Source organism: Anolis sagrei, chromosome 6 (genome assembly GCF_037176765.1).
Source record: "Anolis sagrei isolate rAnoSag1 chromosome 6, rAnoSag1.mat, whole genome shotgun sequence".
NCBI lineage: Eukaryota > Metazoa > Chordata > Lepidosauria > Squamata > Dactyloidae > Anolis > Anolis sagrei.
In genome coordinates this window covers 10380683-10397243 of record NC_090026.1, presented here as the reverse complement: position 1 = coordinate 10397243, position 16561 = coordinate 10380683, and the positions used below count along the sequence as shown (strand labels likewise).

The 16561-nt window shown below is 43.5% G+C and overlaps 1 protein-coding gene across 1 annotated transcript; it reads left to right on the top strand.

The window, feature by feature from the left end:
• Nucleotides 1-8354: 8354 nt before the first annotated feature.
• On the top strand, nt 8355-13844 carry LOC137097314 (vomeronasal type-2 receptor 26-like). Its single transcript, XM_067469566.1, has 4 exons — nt 8355-9158; nt 10096-10323; nt 11140-11266; nt 12943-13844. Exons 1-4 carry the CDS (start codon nt 8355-8357, stop codon nt 13842-13844), a joined length of 2061 nt encoding a protein of 686 aa, XP_067325667.1.
• Nucleotides 13845-16561: the final 2717 nt, after the last annotated feature.

Genomic DNA, 16561 nt, shown 5'->3' with positions numbered 1-16561 from the left:
ATCTCCATTTCTAAGCTGAAGAGCTGGCATCCTTCATAACAAGGCGGCAGCAAAGGTGAGGCCAGAAAAGAGTAAAAATTTCAGAGCTGGTGAAGTATTGAAATGTGGTATCTAAGAAAGAAGCATAATGCGAACACTGCACGGTATAGTCCGTCCTACCTCTGCACATTTTGCGAACACTGCACGGTATAGTCCGTCCTACCTCTGCTGCTAATGTGGTAATAAGACCATAATATAGCGCTTAGTGGCGCCTGTTCCGTAGCCAACTGTTTGCACTTTACCAACTGTTGCACTTTACCCCTCCCAACTCCTCCTGCCGCACTTCAGTAGTATAGAGGGCCAAATATTTTTTCTGTTGAGGCTGTTGCACTTTAATATCTTGTTGCACTTTAAAAACCTTGCACCTTAAGAATTACTCGGTAGCCGCGGAATTTACTTTGCACTTTGCACTTTAAGACTCTAGTATTCAAGGACCATCCTATTTCGCGGCTAACGCTTGCCTCCGGTATCCTCATCTACCGAAGTGTTCATTTCCATCCATGTGGTCCTCCACCCTCCTATGCTTACTGTCTCTGTTACTATTATCTGGTGGAAGGGACAGGGGAGGTAGTGGGCTGGAGCCTGTGGGAAACAATGAGGGGAGGAGGGGGGATGAAGAAGGCCAGCAAAATTGGCCAACATCCCAAACAGCTGGTGAAAATGTGATTAAGACCCTAGCCAGGAATAGCGGCATGGAGGAGGGGAGGTGTTCCACTAGCCGAGGGGCCCCCATAGAGGTCGTGGTGGGAAGGAGGAGATGCGGGAAAAGGAGACCTCAAATTCGGCCAAATTCGGACCATTTATCTATCATCAAAATTCCAAATCGGTCTCCTAAGGTAAATTGGTGTAACCAGGTGAGCGGACCCTCCGGTCTGAAGGTGGTGCTGTTGAACGCCAGATCTGTCAACGGAAAAACGACCTGGATCCAGGACTTAATCCTGGACGAACGGGCAGATCTGGCGTGCATCACGGAGACCTGGTTGGATGAAGCTGGAGGAGTAAATCTGACCCAGCTTTGTCCTCCGGGTTTCTCCGTGCAGCACCAACCTAGATCCGGAGGGCGGGGAGGCGGGGTCGCAGTGGTCTATAGGGATTCCATCCATCTGACCAGGTGCCCCATCCCGCAGACCGCAAATTTCGAAAGCGTCTACCTGAGGGTGGGTGACCGGGACAGTATAGGGATTCTAGTAGTGTACCGTCCACCTCGCTGCACTACAGTCTCCCTACCTGAGCTAGCGGGGGTGGTCTCGAGCCTGGCATTGAAGTCTCAACGGCTTCTTGTGCTGGGAGACTTCAACGTCCATGCCGAGACGACCCTCACAGGCGCGGCTCAGGACTTCATGTCTGCCATGGCAACCATGGGGCTGTCCCAACAAATATCTGGCCCCACCCACTGTGCTGGACACACATTGGATTTGGTTTTCTGCCAGGGATGGGAACAGGGTGGCGGTGTGGAGGAGTTGTCCATCTCTCCGTTGCCATGGACCGACCACTTCCTGATCAGATTTAGGCTCACTGCGCCCCCTAACCTCTGCAAAGGTGGAGGACCCATTAAGATGGTCCGCCCCAGGAGACTGATGGATCCGAATGGCTTCCTGACGGCTCTTGGGGATTTTCCCGCCACCTCGGTAGGCGACCATGTCGAAGCCTTGGTGGCTCTCTGGAATGGGGAGATGACCAGGGCTATTGACATGATTGCTCCGGAACGTCCCCTCTCAAGTAGCCGAGCTAAACCAGCCCCTTGGTTTACTGAGGAGCTGGCAGCTATGAAGCGAAGGAAGAGGGAACTAGAGAGCGTGTGGCGTTCGGAACCGAGCGAGTCAAACCGAGCACGGTTTGTGTCCTTTCTTAGGGCATATGCCGCGGCAATAAAGACCGCAAAGAAAACTTTCTTTGCAGCCACTATTGCGTCTGCAAAGAACCGTCCGGCGGAGCTGTTTCGGATTGTCAGAGGTCTTTTAACTCCCGCCTCTGCAGGTGGGAGCCCTGACAATTCGGTCGCGCGCTGTGAAGCATTTGCTCGGTTCTTCGCAGACAAAGTCGCCTTGATCCGTTCTGGGCTGGACGCCGCGTTAGATGCAGACTCTGTGGATGTAACGAGAGCACCTGCTTGTCCTATTTTGTTGGATTCTTTTCAGTTTGTGAAACCCGAGGATGTGGACAAGGTACTTGGAGGAATGAGGCCCACCACGTCCATCCTAGACCCCTGCCCATCCTGGCTTCTGAGAGAGGCCAGAGGGGGATTGGCCGAGTGGGTAACAGTGGTGGTGAATGCCTCCCTTCGGGAAGGCAAGATTCCAGCGAGCCTAAAACAGGCTATTATAAAGCCTCTGTTGAAGAAGCCATCACTGGACCCCACTAAATTGGACAACTTTCGGCCTGTTTCCAATCTCCCCTTTTTGGGCAAAGTCATGGAAAGCGTGGTGGCCTCACAACTCCAGGTATTCTTGAGAGACACGGATTATCTGGATCCGGCACAGTCTGGTTTCAGACCGGGGCATGGTACCGAGACGGTCTTGGTCGCCTTAGTGGATGATCTGCGCCGGGAGCTAGACAGGGGGAGTGTGTCCCTGTTGGTGCTCCTGGACCTCTCAGCGGCCTTCGATACCGTCGACCACGGTATCCTTCTGGGGCGCCTTGCGGAAATGGGTCTTGGGGGCATTGCTTTGCAGTGGCTCCGGTCATTTCTGGAGGGTCGCACCCAGAAGGTGTCATTGGGGGACTCCTGTTCCGCACCACAACCGTTGACTTGTGGGGTGCCACAGGGTTCCATACTGTCCCCCATGCTGTTTAACATCTACATGAAGCCGCTGGGTGAGATCATCCGGAGTTTCGGGGTGCGGTGTCATCTGTACGCAGATGATGTCCAACTCTGTCACTCCTTCCCACCTGCTACTAAGGAGGCTGTTGAGGTCCTGAACCGGTGCCTGGCCGCTGTAACGGTCTGGATGAGGGCGAACAAACTGAAACTAAATCCAGACAAGACAGAGGTACTCCTGGTCAGTCGCAAGGCCGAACGGGATATAGGGTTACAGCCTGGGCTGGACGGGGTCGCACTCCCCTTGAAGGCGCAGGTTCGCAGCTTGGGTGTGACCCTGGACTCATCGTTGAGCCTGGACCCCCAGGTTTCAGCGGTGACCAGGGGAGCATTTGCACAGCTTAGGCTCGTGCGCCAGCTGCGCCCGTATCTCGGGAAGTCTGACTTGGCCACGGTGGTACACGCTCTTGTCACATCCCGCCTGGATTACTGCAACGCTCTCTACGTGGGGCTGCCCTTGAAGACGGCCCGGAAGCTTCAGCTGGTCCAGCGTGCGGCAGCCATGTTACTAACTGGAGCGGGTAGCAGGGAGCACACAACGCCCTTGTTGTCCCAGCTCCACTGGCTGCCGATTTGCTACCGGACCCAATTCAAGGTGCTGGTCTTGGCCTACAAAGCCCTAAACGGTTCCGGCCCAAAATACCTTTCTGACCGCATCTTGGCCTACGAGCCCACGAGGACCTTGAGATCGTCTGGGGAGGCCCTTCTCTCGATCCCGCCTGCATCACAGGCACGGCTGGCGGGGACGAGGGAGAGGGCCTTCTCGGTGGTGGCCCCCCGGCTGTGGAACACTCTCCCGGCACACATCAGACAGGCGCCCTCCCTCATGTCCTTTCGAAAAAGCCTTAAGACCTGGCTGTTCGAGAGGGCATTTAATTAAATGCTAAGCAACAACATTACGGTAATGAGAACCGGAATGGTATAAGGAAGATGAGACTGGCTATGATTCTACTAAGAGACGAAGCGGATTTTTATGTAGTTTGTATTTGTCGTATAGTTATATGTTGTTGATACTGGCCTTTGTAACTGTCTTTTTATGTGTACTGTACACCGCCATGAGTCGCCCGTAAGGGCTGAGAATGGCGGTTAATAAGTGCATCAAATAAATAAATAAATAAATAATGAAAAGTCTTCATCTGTAGGTGACATGAATATTTCCCTGATTCCCTTTCTTTGTTGCTCTTCATCCAACACCTGAGCACCTCTCTTCCCCTCTCTACTACTCCTACTATCAGTTGTAACATTGCCAGTAGACTCAACTGCAACAGAGTCATTTATTAACTTTAGTTATTATTGTTGTTTTTATTATTATTACTATTATTAACATTATTGTTAATAATAATAGTCACAATTCCACAACATACTGCTTTTAGTTCTGAAAGAAAATAAGGTTGAAAGTAGTGACTGGACTTAATGTCACGGGAAAGCCTTTATCTTTACCTACACAGAAAATAGCATTTTTGTATAGAAAATATTTCTGCACAGAAAATGTGAAAAACCATCACGGTAACATTTGCACAGAATAAGTCTCAAAACAGGAATTGTGTCAAGTTTTCTAGACTTTCTTATACTGAAAAGAAAATGGTTAAAATTGTTATTTCCTTTGAGAACAAAATTGGTGATTAATAATTAACTTTCTACGATCCAGGTGTAAGTTACAAAGGATAGGCTTCCCAATGAATCCTCCCTAGTACCATGACTCATAGAAGAAATGCAGCCTCAAACTTACTACTTATAGAGGAATTATGTTGTGTTGAATGATATGCAAATAATGGCAACAGTGTGTCAACCCTATAAACACGCATCATTGCATCCAAGGTTCATTTGGAGAATAGATCTTCAGGTCACATGTTCGAATCCAGGGAACGACACGAGCTCCCGCTGTTAGGCCCAGCTTCTGCCAACCTAGCAGTTCTAAAACATGAATATGTGAGTAGATCAATAGGTACCACTCTGGAGGGAAGGTAACAGCACTCCTTGCAGTCATGCTGGCCACATGACCTTGGAGGTGTCTGTGGACTATGCCAACTGTTCGGCTAAGAAATGGAGATGAGCACCAAGCCCCAGAGTCGGACACGACTGGACTTAATGTCAGGGGAGAAAGTAATCCAATGTTGTTTTTCTCTCAGTAAAATCGCTCAGGACATCTGTCATGAACACAACTAATTATTTCCCTGTGGGATCATTGAAATCACTGCCATTAACTTCAGCTGCATCAGGTGGCAAAGAATTTCCAGAAGGCTGTAGAAAGGAATCAACAAGCAGTTCTGGTTATAAATAAGCCCCTGTTCCATTGAGATATGGAACAGGGACAAGGGGTAGGCAGGACTCTGTCCATTGCATTTCTGACAATTTCCAACTTTCTGTCTTATTGCAAACACCTTCTGAGCAAATCTGGCCCAGAAACCCTTGTGATAGGTTCGTGTTAGAGTCACTGTGGGCCAGAAGCAACTTGAGGTCAAGCAATATTAAGCATACAATTATCTTACTGGCGAATGTGAAATTGGAAATTTGGAAATTGAAGGCAGGCAACTGTCTCTCTTTGAATACCTTGCAAGATTAATGCATTTCCATTGAGAGTCCGTGCAAGATATTATCTTTTGGGTTGGGCAGTTATCATGGATAGAGACCCAAGAGTCTGCAATTAGAGCCAGGCGCTTCCTTGCCAGGATGCTATGGTTGCTGATGTTTTCAATTCTGAAGCGTCCCGTGATTTGCCAAGGAAGCGCTTTGAAATGTCCTGCAGGTGATATCTTCCCTCTTCCACAAGATTGGTACCAGCCAGGTGATCTCCTCATTGGTGGGGTCTCTTCGCAGCTTATTTACGTGACCATTGAAGCCCCGTTCAAGGAAAAGCCTTCTCTGAAGCAGTTGGGTGTCCCAGAGTAAGAAATCATTATTTCATCTCTCTCTCCCTGCTCTCTCCTCAATCTCAGTCTATTGAATATGTTTTGCTCCCCCTCCGTAGAAGGCATTTTCTCTACTTTAAATTCTGCCTTGAAGCCAAAGAAAGTATGGTTTTTGTGTCAGAATACATGATGGATGTTTCAGAATACTAGACAAAATTCAAAGGTTGGATGTATTGTCAAAGGCTTTCATGGATGGAATTACTGGGTTGTTATGAGTTATCTGGGCTGTATGGCCATGATACAGAAGAATTCTCTCCTATGTTTTGCCTGTACCTATGGCAGAAATCCTCAGAGGTTGTGGGCTCTGTTGGAAACGAGGTTTCTTCCTTTCTGTTGAAATTGTCCACATTCTTGTGGATTTCAGTGGCTTCTCTGCATAGTCTGACATGGTAGTTGTTAGAGGTTGGCATTCTGCTACAGCATAATTTGGATGGGAACATCCTCAGAAATGTTTCCCTCACCACCTAAGTCAGGAAAACATTAACAGCCTTGTGACAGGAGAATTTTATAACCTGTAATTTTTTCTTTGAATTCCCTTGCAGTATGGTGCCAAAGTTCTACCAGCATGCCCTTGCCTTGGCCTTTGCTGTGCATGAGATCAATCGGGATCTGCAGATCTTGCTGAACATTACCCTGGGATTTCATATTTGTGACAGCTACTATGATGCATTGATGACTTATCGGAGCACCCTGGATCTGCTCTTCAAATCTCCTCGATTTTTTCCTAATTACAACTGTGATAAACAGAGGAACCTGATAGCTGTCATTGGAGGACTTGGTGCTGCCACCTCTTCTGATATGGCAAGCCTTTTAGGTTTCTACAAAATTCCACAGGTAGGATCCGATCACAAATGGTTTTGACTGCTTAATTTTAAATAGTGCTTGGTTTAATTTTATTTTAGTGTTCATAGTTTTTAGATGTTGTATTGTGTATTGTATTGTTTTTGGAGCCCTCAATAGTGCAATGGGTTAAACTCTTGTGTCAGCAGAACTGAAGACCGAGAGGTTGGAGGTTCGAATCCGGGGACAGCGTGGATGAGCTCCCTCTGTCAGCTCCAGCTCCCCATGCTGGGACAGGAGAGAAGCCTCCCACCTGAAGTAAAACATTAAAACATCTGGATAGTAAAACGTTAAAACATCTGGGCATCCCCTTGGCAACATCCTTGCAGGTGGCCAATTCTCTCACATCAGAAGCAACTTGCAGTTTCTCAAGTCACTCCTGACACAAAAAAAGAGAGCATTCTGTTAATAGAGAGGAAAAGTGCCATAACAACAACAGTAATAATGACTTATAGGCCTGGGCGGTTTCGTTCGTTAATTTTGTAATTCGTTAAATATTCGTTAATTTTAGCAATTACAAAACGATTACAAAACTTATTTTTAAACCAGGAAGTGTTTTTAAATATCAAAACGGCAGGCGCCAAAACATTTTGTATTTCCGTCCATTTCGGAAATACGTAAGATGGCCGCCTGGCGATGCTTGCTGGGAGCTCTCATCTCTCTCCTCTCTTAGCCAGTCAGAGGCAGAGCCTGAAAGAGGAGGAGGAGGAGGAGGAGGAGAGGGCGGGGAAGGCGCCGGCTGAGCAAGCGAGCGAGAGGGCGAGCGAGAGGGCGAGCGAGAGGGCGAGTGAGAGGACGAGCGAGAGGGCGAGCGGCGAGCGAGAGGGCAAGCAAGAGGGCGAGCGGCGAGCGAGAGGGCGAGCGGCGAGCGAGAGGGCGAGCGGCGAGCGAGAGGGCGAGCGGCGAGCGAGAGGGCGAGCGGCGAGTGAGAGGGCCCGCCAGAGTGAGTGCCTGCCTTCCCTCCTTAATAATAATTTCTCCTCCCTATTCTACTAAATTAATAATTAAATTTAAAAAATATTGAAAAAATATTGAAAAAAAGGGCGCTATCTTTACAAAATGTTTTGTAAATATTAACGAAATTTCGTAAATACCGAACTTTTTTAAGGGAAAATTTTGTAATTATTTTAAATATCGAAACAAAAAAAACCCCCAAATACAAATCGATTTTAGAAACAAATTTTTGCGTTGTTACCCAGGCCTAATGACTTATCTTCTCACTGTGTTGTTGTACGTTTTTTGGGCTGTCTGGTCATGTTTTTGAAGCATTCTCTCCTGACGTTTCACCTGCATCTTTGGCAGGCATCCTCAGAGGTAGTGGAATCTGTTTGAAACTAGGATGCAGGTGAAACCGACATCACAACTTCTGAGGATGCCTGCCACAGATGCAGACGAAATGTCAGGAAATAATTCTTCAAGAACATGGCCATACAGCATGAATAACCTACAACAACCCAGTGATTCTGGTCATGAAAGCTTTCAACAATATATTTTCATTGTTATTCAGTAGGTGAACATTTTGCAATGAGGACAGAAATGGTTGACACACAGAATGTATATCCCTAGACTTTATTACTGATCACACATATAACTTTAACTTGTCAAATGGTTGTTGAATCGATAAATCAATAAACATAGACACTTTTATTAACTTCCTTGTTCTATATGTTTGCATTCTATTTTAGATGATCTATGGCTCATTTGACCTTCAAGAGCTTAATACCACGCAGTATTCTTCATTTTATTCCATGGTCCCAGAGGAATCTTATCAGAACGTTGGGATTATTCGCCTGTTTCAATATTTTGGATGGAATTGGGTTGGGATCTTTGCCACTGATAATAACAGCGGGGAGCATTTCTTGCAGAGTCTGGAACCACTGCTTTCAGAGAACGGGATCTGTTCAGCTTTTATAAAAAGGTTATCCTATATAGCACGTTTGGATGACGCATTTATAGATGTAAATGAAATTTATTCATATTTAATGAGTGATATAAACACGTTTATCTTGTACGGAGAATCTTTGACCATTGCAGCTTTAAGAGTCATCTTAACTACGGGAGGTCTTCAAAATGAAAATTTCGTTTTCAAGAAGGTGTGGATCCTGACAGCTCAACAAGAATTCATTTTAACCGGTCTTTCAAGAGGTTGGGATCTTCAAGTTTTTCATGGTGCTATTGCTTTTGCCATTCACTCAGAGAATATTCCAAATTTCAGAGAATTTCTAAAGACAACAAATCCTCTCTTGAACAAAAGAGACAAATTTATTCAGGTCTTCTGGGAACAAGCATTTGACTGTTACTTTCCAGAGTCTTGGGAGCAAACAGAAATGGGGCAATGTACTGGAAATGAGAACCTTGAGGATATATTTAAGCCTTTGTTTGAAATGAGCATGACAGGACACAGCTACAGTGTCTACAATGCTGTCCACAGTGTGGCTCATGCTTTGCATGCTATGTACTCTTCTCAATTCAACTACAACAGAGGGAAATATACCTCCCATACCAACAAGAGGAGTGATGCAGTCAAACTGCAAAATCTGCAGGCTTGGCAGGTAATGTCTTCAGACCTTACTGAAAGGCTAATGCATTATTATTATTATTATTATTATTATTATTATTATTATTATTTGAAATGCAACAATTAGTACACGGCAAACAAGGTCACTCTGCTGGCTGTTGTATTGGATCACATGTTGGATACTTCCCAAGTGTCTAGAACTGTGTGATGTATTGGCGAATAATGCATGCACATCTCAGTAAGGTGGCCTATTGCAGATGACAGATGGTTATTTTATCAGTGCTGATTGTGTTTAAGTGCAAGCCAAGGTCTTTAGGCACTGCACCCAGCGTGCCGATCACTACTCGGACGACCTTGACTGGCTTGTGCCAGAGTCTTTGCAGTTCGATCTTTAAATCGTCATATCGTGTCAGCTTTTCCAGTTGTTTCTCTTTAATCCGGCTGTCACCTGGGATTGCAACATCGACAATCTATTCTTTGTTTTGTTAACACATTTGTGAGGTCAGTAGTCTTGTGCCCCAAAATTCTCTCAGTCTGAATTCAGAAGTCCCAGAGTAGTTTGACATGTTCATTTTCTGTAACTTTTTCAGACTTGTGATCTCACCAGTTCTTTGTCACAGGCCAATGGTATTTGTGAGCTCCTTTTTCCTGGTGATTTGTCTCCTCTGGTCAGCAAGCCTCTGTTATAGCTGAATCTGGATATTCAAGTTTTCATAGCTGGTACATCCATTTTTGGTATCCACGCTTTTGGAGTTCCAATCTATAATAGCAGTTCCTGACAGTTTGGCTCTATGGCATTGAACATTTCTGCCGCTTCTGTCATTGTTTTGCTTCCAGTTGCCATTGTTGTTGTTGTTATCTTTGTTTATATCCTGCTTTTCTCCCCATGGAGCAGATCTTTGTTGCTTGTAGAGCAAAAATGTAATCTTCAAATGCTCACTTTCTTTTCCACTGCTTTTTTTTTAAATTAGCTCCATCCATTTCTTCAAAGCATTTCCTTTAACAACTCTGCAGGAGAACAAGTATCCTTTGAGCATAGAATGGAAACTGGAGGTAAATTTGATATTATTAATTTGGAGACATTGCCAAACAATTCCTTCCAGAGAAGAAGAGTTGGAAAGGTGGATCCAAGTGCTCCTCAAGATGAACAATTCACCCTTGATGAAAATATGTTGGTGTGGCATCCAGGATTTAAACAGGTAGGGAATGTGGAGGACACAGACTTTTCTTGGTGGTCCATTCAAGTACAGGACATTTTCTCATTTCAGCACAATGATGGTCATTGATCCAATGGTAAAATAAAAACAATGTTCTTTGATTGTAGGTTAACTATAAATCCCAACAACTACAACTCCCAAATGACAAAATCAACCCCCGCCCCAAACCCACCAGTAAATCAAATTTGGATGTATCAGGTATTTGTGCCAAATTTGGTCCAGTGAATGAATATCCATCCTGTATATCAGATATTTACATTATGATTCATAACAGTAGCAAAATTATAGTTATGAAGTAGCAATGAAAATAATTTTATGGTTGGAGGTCACCACAACTTGAGAACTGTATTAAAGGATCGTTGCTTTAGGAAGGTTGAGAACCACTGTTATATAGTATATGGAAATATTACTCACAGCTTCATAATATTTAACTGAAGCATTCCCTTTTAAAATGTGTGTGTGTATGTGCCTTGAAGTTGTTTGTAGCCCTATGGTAATCTCATGAATTCCATAGGATTTTCTTAGGCAAGAAATAGTCAAAGATGATTTTGCTAATTCCTTTCCCTGAACTATCGGATTGGTTGGAGGTCTCCCATCCAACTAACTATTGAGCATGATTAGCATGTTTTACTTACTTATTTGATCATTGTGTAGAATTTAGATTTTAAAAATTCACTAGCTACCCGCAGCCATGACTGATTCCATGTTCCATTAGTGAGGTTCTATATATGCATAGAAATGCTGGAAACAGGTATCTTTATCATTATTCCACTGCAATTTCCTTTTAATTTGGACCAGGTACCTCCCCTTTCTCTGTGTAATGAGCGTTGTCAGCCAGGCTGTCGGAAGAAAAAGAAAGAAGACCAACCCTTCTGCTGCTATGATTGCATTCTGTGTCCAGATGGAGAAATTTCTAATTCAACAGGTAGGATATGGCGGACACCATTTTGTCATCTTAAAATATAAAATAGAACATTAATTCCAATGGAAATATAAACAAAGCTCCCCATAATATTTTAAAATTTGGGCTAGACAATGCTAATGTTGGTGGATTTGTAATTGTTTTCTTGACCAAACCCAAAGTGTGCTTATAATAAACTTTATTTATACCCCGCCACCATCTCCCCAAAAGGGACTCGGGGTGGCTAACATGAGGCCAAGGCCAAAATTACAGTACAGCTAAATAAAATCCAAGAAGCAAAAATACCATCAAAATAAATACATGAAATAACAAAATAAAACAAACAGTTTCAAAATAACAAGATAGAGAAATACAACACAGTGGGCAGGCCAAAAGTACTAGGAATAAAATTGATAAAATTGATAAAACCCTGGATGAGATAGTCTGTGTAGTCTGACATGGTGGTTGTGAGAGTGGTCCAGCATTTCTGTGTTTTCAAATAATATGCTGTGTCCAGGTTGGTTCATCAGGTGCTTTGCTATGGCTGACTTCTCTGGTTGGAGTAGTCTGCAGTTCCTTTCATGTTCCTTGATTCGTGTTTGGGCAATGCTGCTGCGTTTGGTGGTCCCTATGTAGACTACAGACTATGTAGACTTCTCAGACTACACAGAGAAGCCATTGAAATCCACAAGCATGTGGACAATTTCAACAGAAAGGAAGAAACCATGAAAATGAACAAAATCTGGCTACTAGGCCTGGGCGGTTTTGTTCGTTAATTTCGTAATTCGTTATTAATTCGTATTTAAATTAGCTTACAATCCAATATTGAGCCATGCAGGAACAGTGTGAGGAGTAAATTAGATTCAAAACAATTTTTTCAATTTATTTCGTAATTATTTCGTAATTATTTTCGCATGTCTCGTGCAAGTTTTATAGTTGTTGTTTGTTTTATCACACCAACAGTCAACAACAGAGGGAGAGGGAAGCTTCAGAAATTCCCCCTGTCCCATTTGGAGGTGTTTTTTTAGCATATTGCGCAATTGCGTCCGCCATTAACGAATCGATTCGTAATTTTACGAAATTTCGTATATTTCGATATTTTTAAAAGAAAAATTTCAGAATTCTTAAAAACGAAACGCAAGGGCCCCCTAAAAACAAAACGAGTTTAGAACCAAATTTTTCTGTGGTTACCCAAGCCTACTGTCTACCAGTATTAAAAAAACTCAAAAATTACAACAGCAAAACAACAGAGAGTAAACAATCAGGCACATCAAATCACCTCTCAAAAAAAGATTCCCCCAGGCACTTCCAAGCCATTAAATGCTAATCAAGGTGGTCAGTTGAAGCATTCACACCTAGCTCCAGCAGACAAGAGTCCTTTGTCCCACCCTGGTCTTTCCACAGATATATAAACCCATTTTCCCACTTCCAACAGACCTCACTACCTCTGAAGATGCTTGCCATAGATGCAGGCCAAACGTCAGGAGAAAATGGCTCTAGAACATGGCCATATAGCCCGGTAAACCTACAACAACCCAGAAAATGTTGTGTTTTCTAATAGTCTTAGCCAACCCCTCTGATGCCGTTCATGACCCCCAAAGGGGTCCTGACCCCCAGGTTGAAAAAAAATGATATTATTGGAATGAACTGTACCTAATATATGAATAGCCCCTGAAATGCAATCTTTTCTGATTTTTCAGATATGGATGACTGTTTCAGATGCCCAGAAGATCATTATCTAAGCAATGACAGAGACACATGTATCCCCAAAAATATTAGTTTCTTGTCTTATAAAGATCCCTTGGGGATCAGTTTGTCTGCAGTCGCGGTTTCTTTTGTCCTAATCACAGCATTAGTACTACAAATATTTATTAAGCACAAAGATACGCCAATAGTCAAAGCCAACAACCGGAATCTCACCTACATTCTTCTCATCTCCCTCCTGCTGTGCTTCCTCTCTCCTTTTTTGTTCCTTGGCCAACCAGAAGAAGTATCCTGCCTTCTCAGGCAAACAACTTTCGCCATCCTCTTCTCAGTGGCTGTGTCATGCGTGTTGGCAAAAACCATGATTGTTTCTTTGGCATTCCTAGCCACAAAGCCTGGATCTTGGATGAACAAGTGGGCAGGAAGAAGATTGCCTTATTCCATTGCCGTTACTTGTTGCCTTATTCAAGCAAGCATTTGTATAGCATGGTTGGCAACCTCCCCTCCATTCCCTGATTTGGACATGCACTCTGGAAATAAGGAAATCATCCTGCAGTGCAACGAGGGGTCTGTCACCATGTTTTACTGTGTCTTGAGCTACATGGGCTTCTTGGCTCTTGCCAGCTTCACTGTAGCATTCCTGGTTCGTAAGTTACCTGATAGTTTTAATGAAGCTAAGTTTATTACATTCAGCATGCTGGCCTTTTGTAGTGTTTGGATCGCCTTTGTCCCCACTTACCTAAGTGCAACTGGGAAAGCCATGGTGGCTGTGGAGATCTTCAGTATCTTAACTTCTGGTGCTAGTTTACTCGGCTGTATCTCCTTCCCTAAATGCTATATCATTCTGGTGAGACCTGACCTGAACAACAGGAAGCAACTCATAAGGATAAAGGTTTAGGGAATGCCCATGGTATTACTTTTTATCTGGTTGGAGTATGAGGAATGCCTGAAACATGTAAGAGTTTGGAATAGGTGCCGGTGGCTTTTCAGATGCCTTCTGACTTTTATGTTTCTAGTATATAATCACTTTCACAACTTCTGAATATTAAGTATGCTGGATAATAATGGAATAATTGAAAGGCTGTAATCCATCAGTCCGTCCCCGAAGTTCCAGTGATATTAGAATTCTCTCCTCTTGTTTGCAGAGCTTTTAATCTAAAATATTATTCTATGTAGAAATTTTTACTTCCATTACAGAAATTTCTGGTGGCAGGAAGAAACTAAAGAACGGCAGTCAGTATATAATGAAGTTTGCGTAACTGTGGGTGTGCTTTTAGAAAATGGTGAAAGCACGATAATATCTTGCTTTAAGATAAAAACAGCCATGATCAAAATGCATAGCAACAACTGAAGCAGTTTAACAATGTGACAAACATAAAGACAATGCCAACATAATAAATGAAATATTATGAAGTCAAATAAAATATGCAATTCGTATCATGAGCAGAGGGGGAAATGCATTGCCTTACTCATTGAATGAAAAAATTGCAGAAAGGGCAGAAACCTGTTAGTAAGGCCTTCTTGAGAATTTGGGGGGGGGGGGGGGAATGAAGGCCCTCAAGCCCCCCCCCCCCTTAGCTACATGCCTGGTCTGTGAGTGCTTTCCCATTTTCTTTCCTATCCAGGCCAAGATGAAAGCGTTCATTAATGTCTGCATTTCCTGCTTGCTCTCTGTCCCTCTCCCCTACCGCTTAATGCCACCAACAACAGTGGCTATAGAAAGGGGAGTTTAGGATGAATAGCCCTTTGTATCCCAACCAGAAAAGATATATATGAAACACAAACATTATACCCAGAACCTCAAAATTGGTCCCCATAACTTTTTCAGAGTGTCCCAACAGTTCTTTTCAACTTACATTATTTATTTATTTTGCATATTTGTACCCTTCCTTCTCACCCCCCACCCCCCTCAGAGCAGCTTCACAACTACATTAGACTATTCTATTAGGATACTCCAAAAGTCACTACTGATTGACAATTTTTCTCAACTTAGACTTCCCTTTAAAGACTACTATAGGTACCCCATAGTACCAAACACATAGTAATAATCCAGGAAATGAATATTAGGACTTCGTCATACGTTGTTTTTCCTTCTGTCCAACCCTATCACTTTAGCCACAGGGATGAATGTTCAAGCGGGAGTTTTTGCAATCCTGTGGCAAGATAGATTGGATAGCCAAAATGACAGGTCCCTGGGACTACAAGTTTTGCTGTTAAATGCTAGGTCCACAAATGGTAAAACACTGGCCATCCAGGATTTAACCCTGGATGACCATCTTGACCTAGCTTACATCACCGAGACCTGGTTGGATTAACTGGGATGGGGGGAGTTAACCTCACCCAGCTTAGTCCACCAGGTTTCGGGGTGCACCAGCAGGCTAGGTCTGGGGTCCCACTACCATCTGAAATACAATTGGTGAGGACAAGAGAGGGGGGCCTTCTTGGTGGTGGGTTCTGGCTCTGGAGTACCCTCCCTAAAGATATTAGGTCAGTCCCCACTTTCCAAGCCTTTCAGGCTAGTTTAAAAACATGGCTCTTTAGACAGGCCTTTGACCTTGTGTAGTTTTATGGTCAGATTGAGAGCCGAGCTACTGCTTTACCCCGGCACTTTGGTTTGCTGCTGGTAGATAGCCAGTTTTATTCACAGATTCTATTGTGTCTTATTAATTTTACATTTTATTGGAAGGGGTTTATTTATGTTTGTTGTTTATAGATTTATATTGTTTTATATGTTTGTGTATTGTTGTCTTGAGTGTGGCACTTAGTAGTGCTTCCATGGGCCATCCCGAGTCCTTCCTTTCAGGGAGATGGTGACAGGGTACAAATATTATTATTATTATTAGTAGTAGTAGTAGTAGTAGGAGGAGTAGTAGTAGTATCTGCAGAGATAGGATTTTCCACTCTACTTGGTTGATGCCAGCCTTATGCACCTTCTTCAGGTAGCGAATTCTTCTTAATATATCAACAGGAGACAAGTTTCTGGTACTACAATTCCATGTATGAAAAGAACAATATACATAAAATTATCTGAAGAAGGTGTTTTCATCACCAACACCGAAACAAGTAACTACACACGAGATACCTTGTTGGAATCTGGTCACCATGTAGAACTCTTCTCTGACCCAACATCTACAAGTGACTCTTTAAATTATCAGACAGATTTGACTATTATGTTTATCTACATGAATATGGACATTTACCCATGACAAAGAGAAGTTGTTCCTCTATGTTGTATATATAAGTAATAAACCATGTCATTATGATATCATATTTGAAGTTTCAACAATTAAATAATACTTGGTGTAACTTTGCACCAGATACCATTATATTTGGTCTCTTTGAAAGCCATCAAGGTGTCATTGACAGCACCGGTCTAGGGTTGTATTCATAGGGTTGCTCAGCTCCTCCTAGCCTAATTTAGGTAGTTAAAGGTAAAGGTTTTCCCCTAACATTGAGTCCGGTCATGTTCAACTCTGGGGGGGGGGGGGGGGCTCATCTCCATTTCTAAGCTGAAGAGCTGGCATCCTTCATAACAAGGCGGCAGCAAAGGTGAGGCCAGAAAAGAGTAAAAAAAAATCAGAGCTGGTGAAGTATTGAAATCTGGCATCTAAGAAA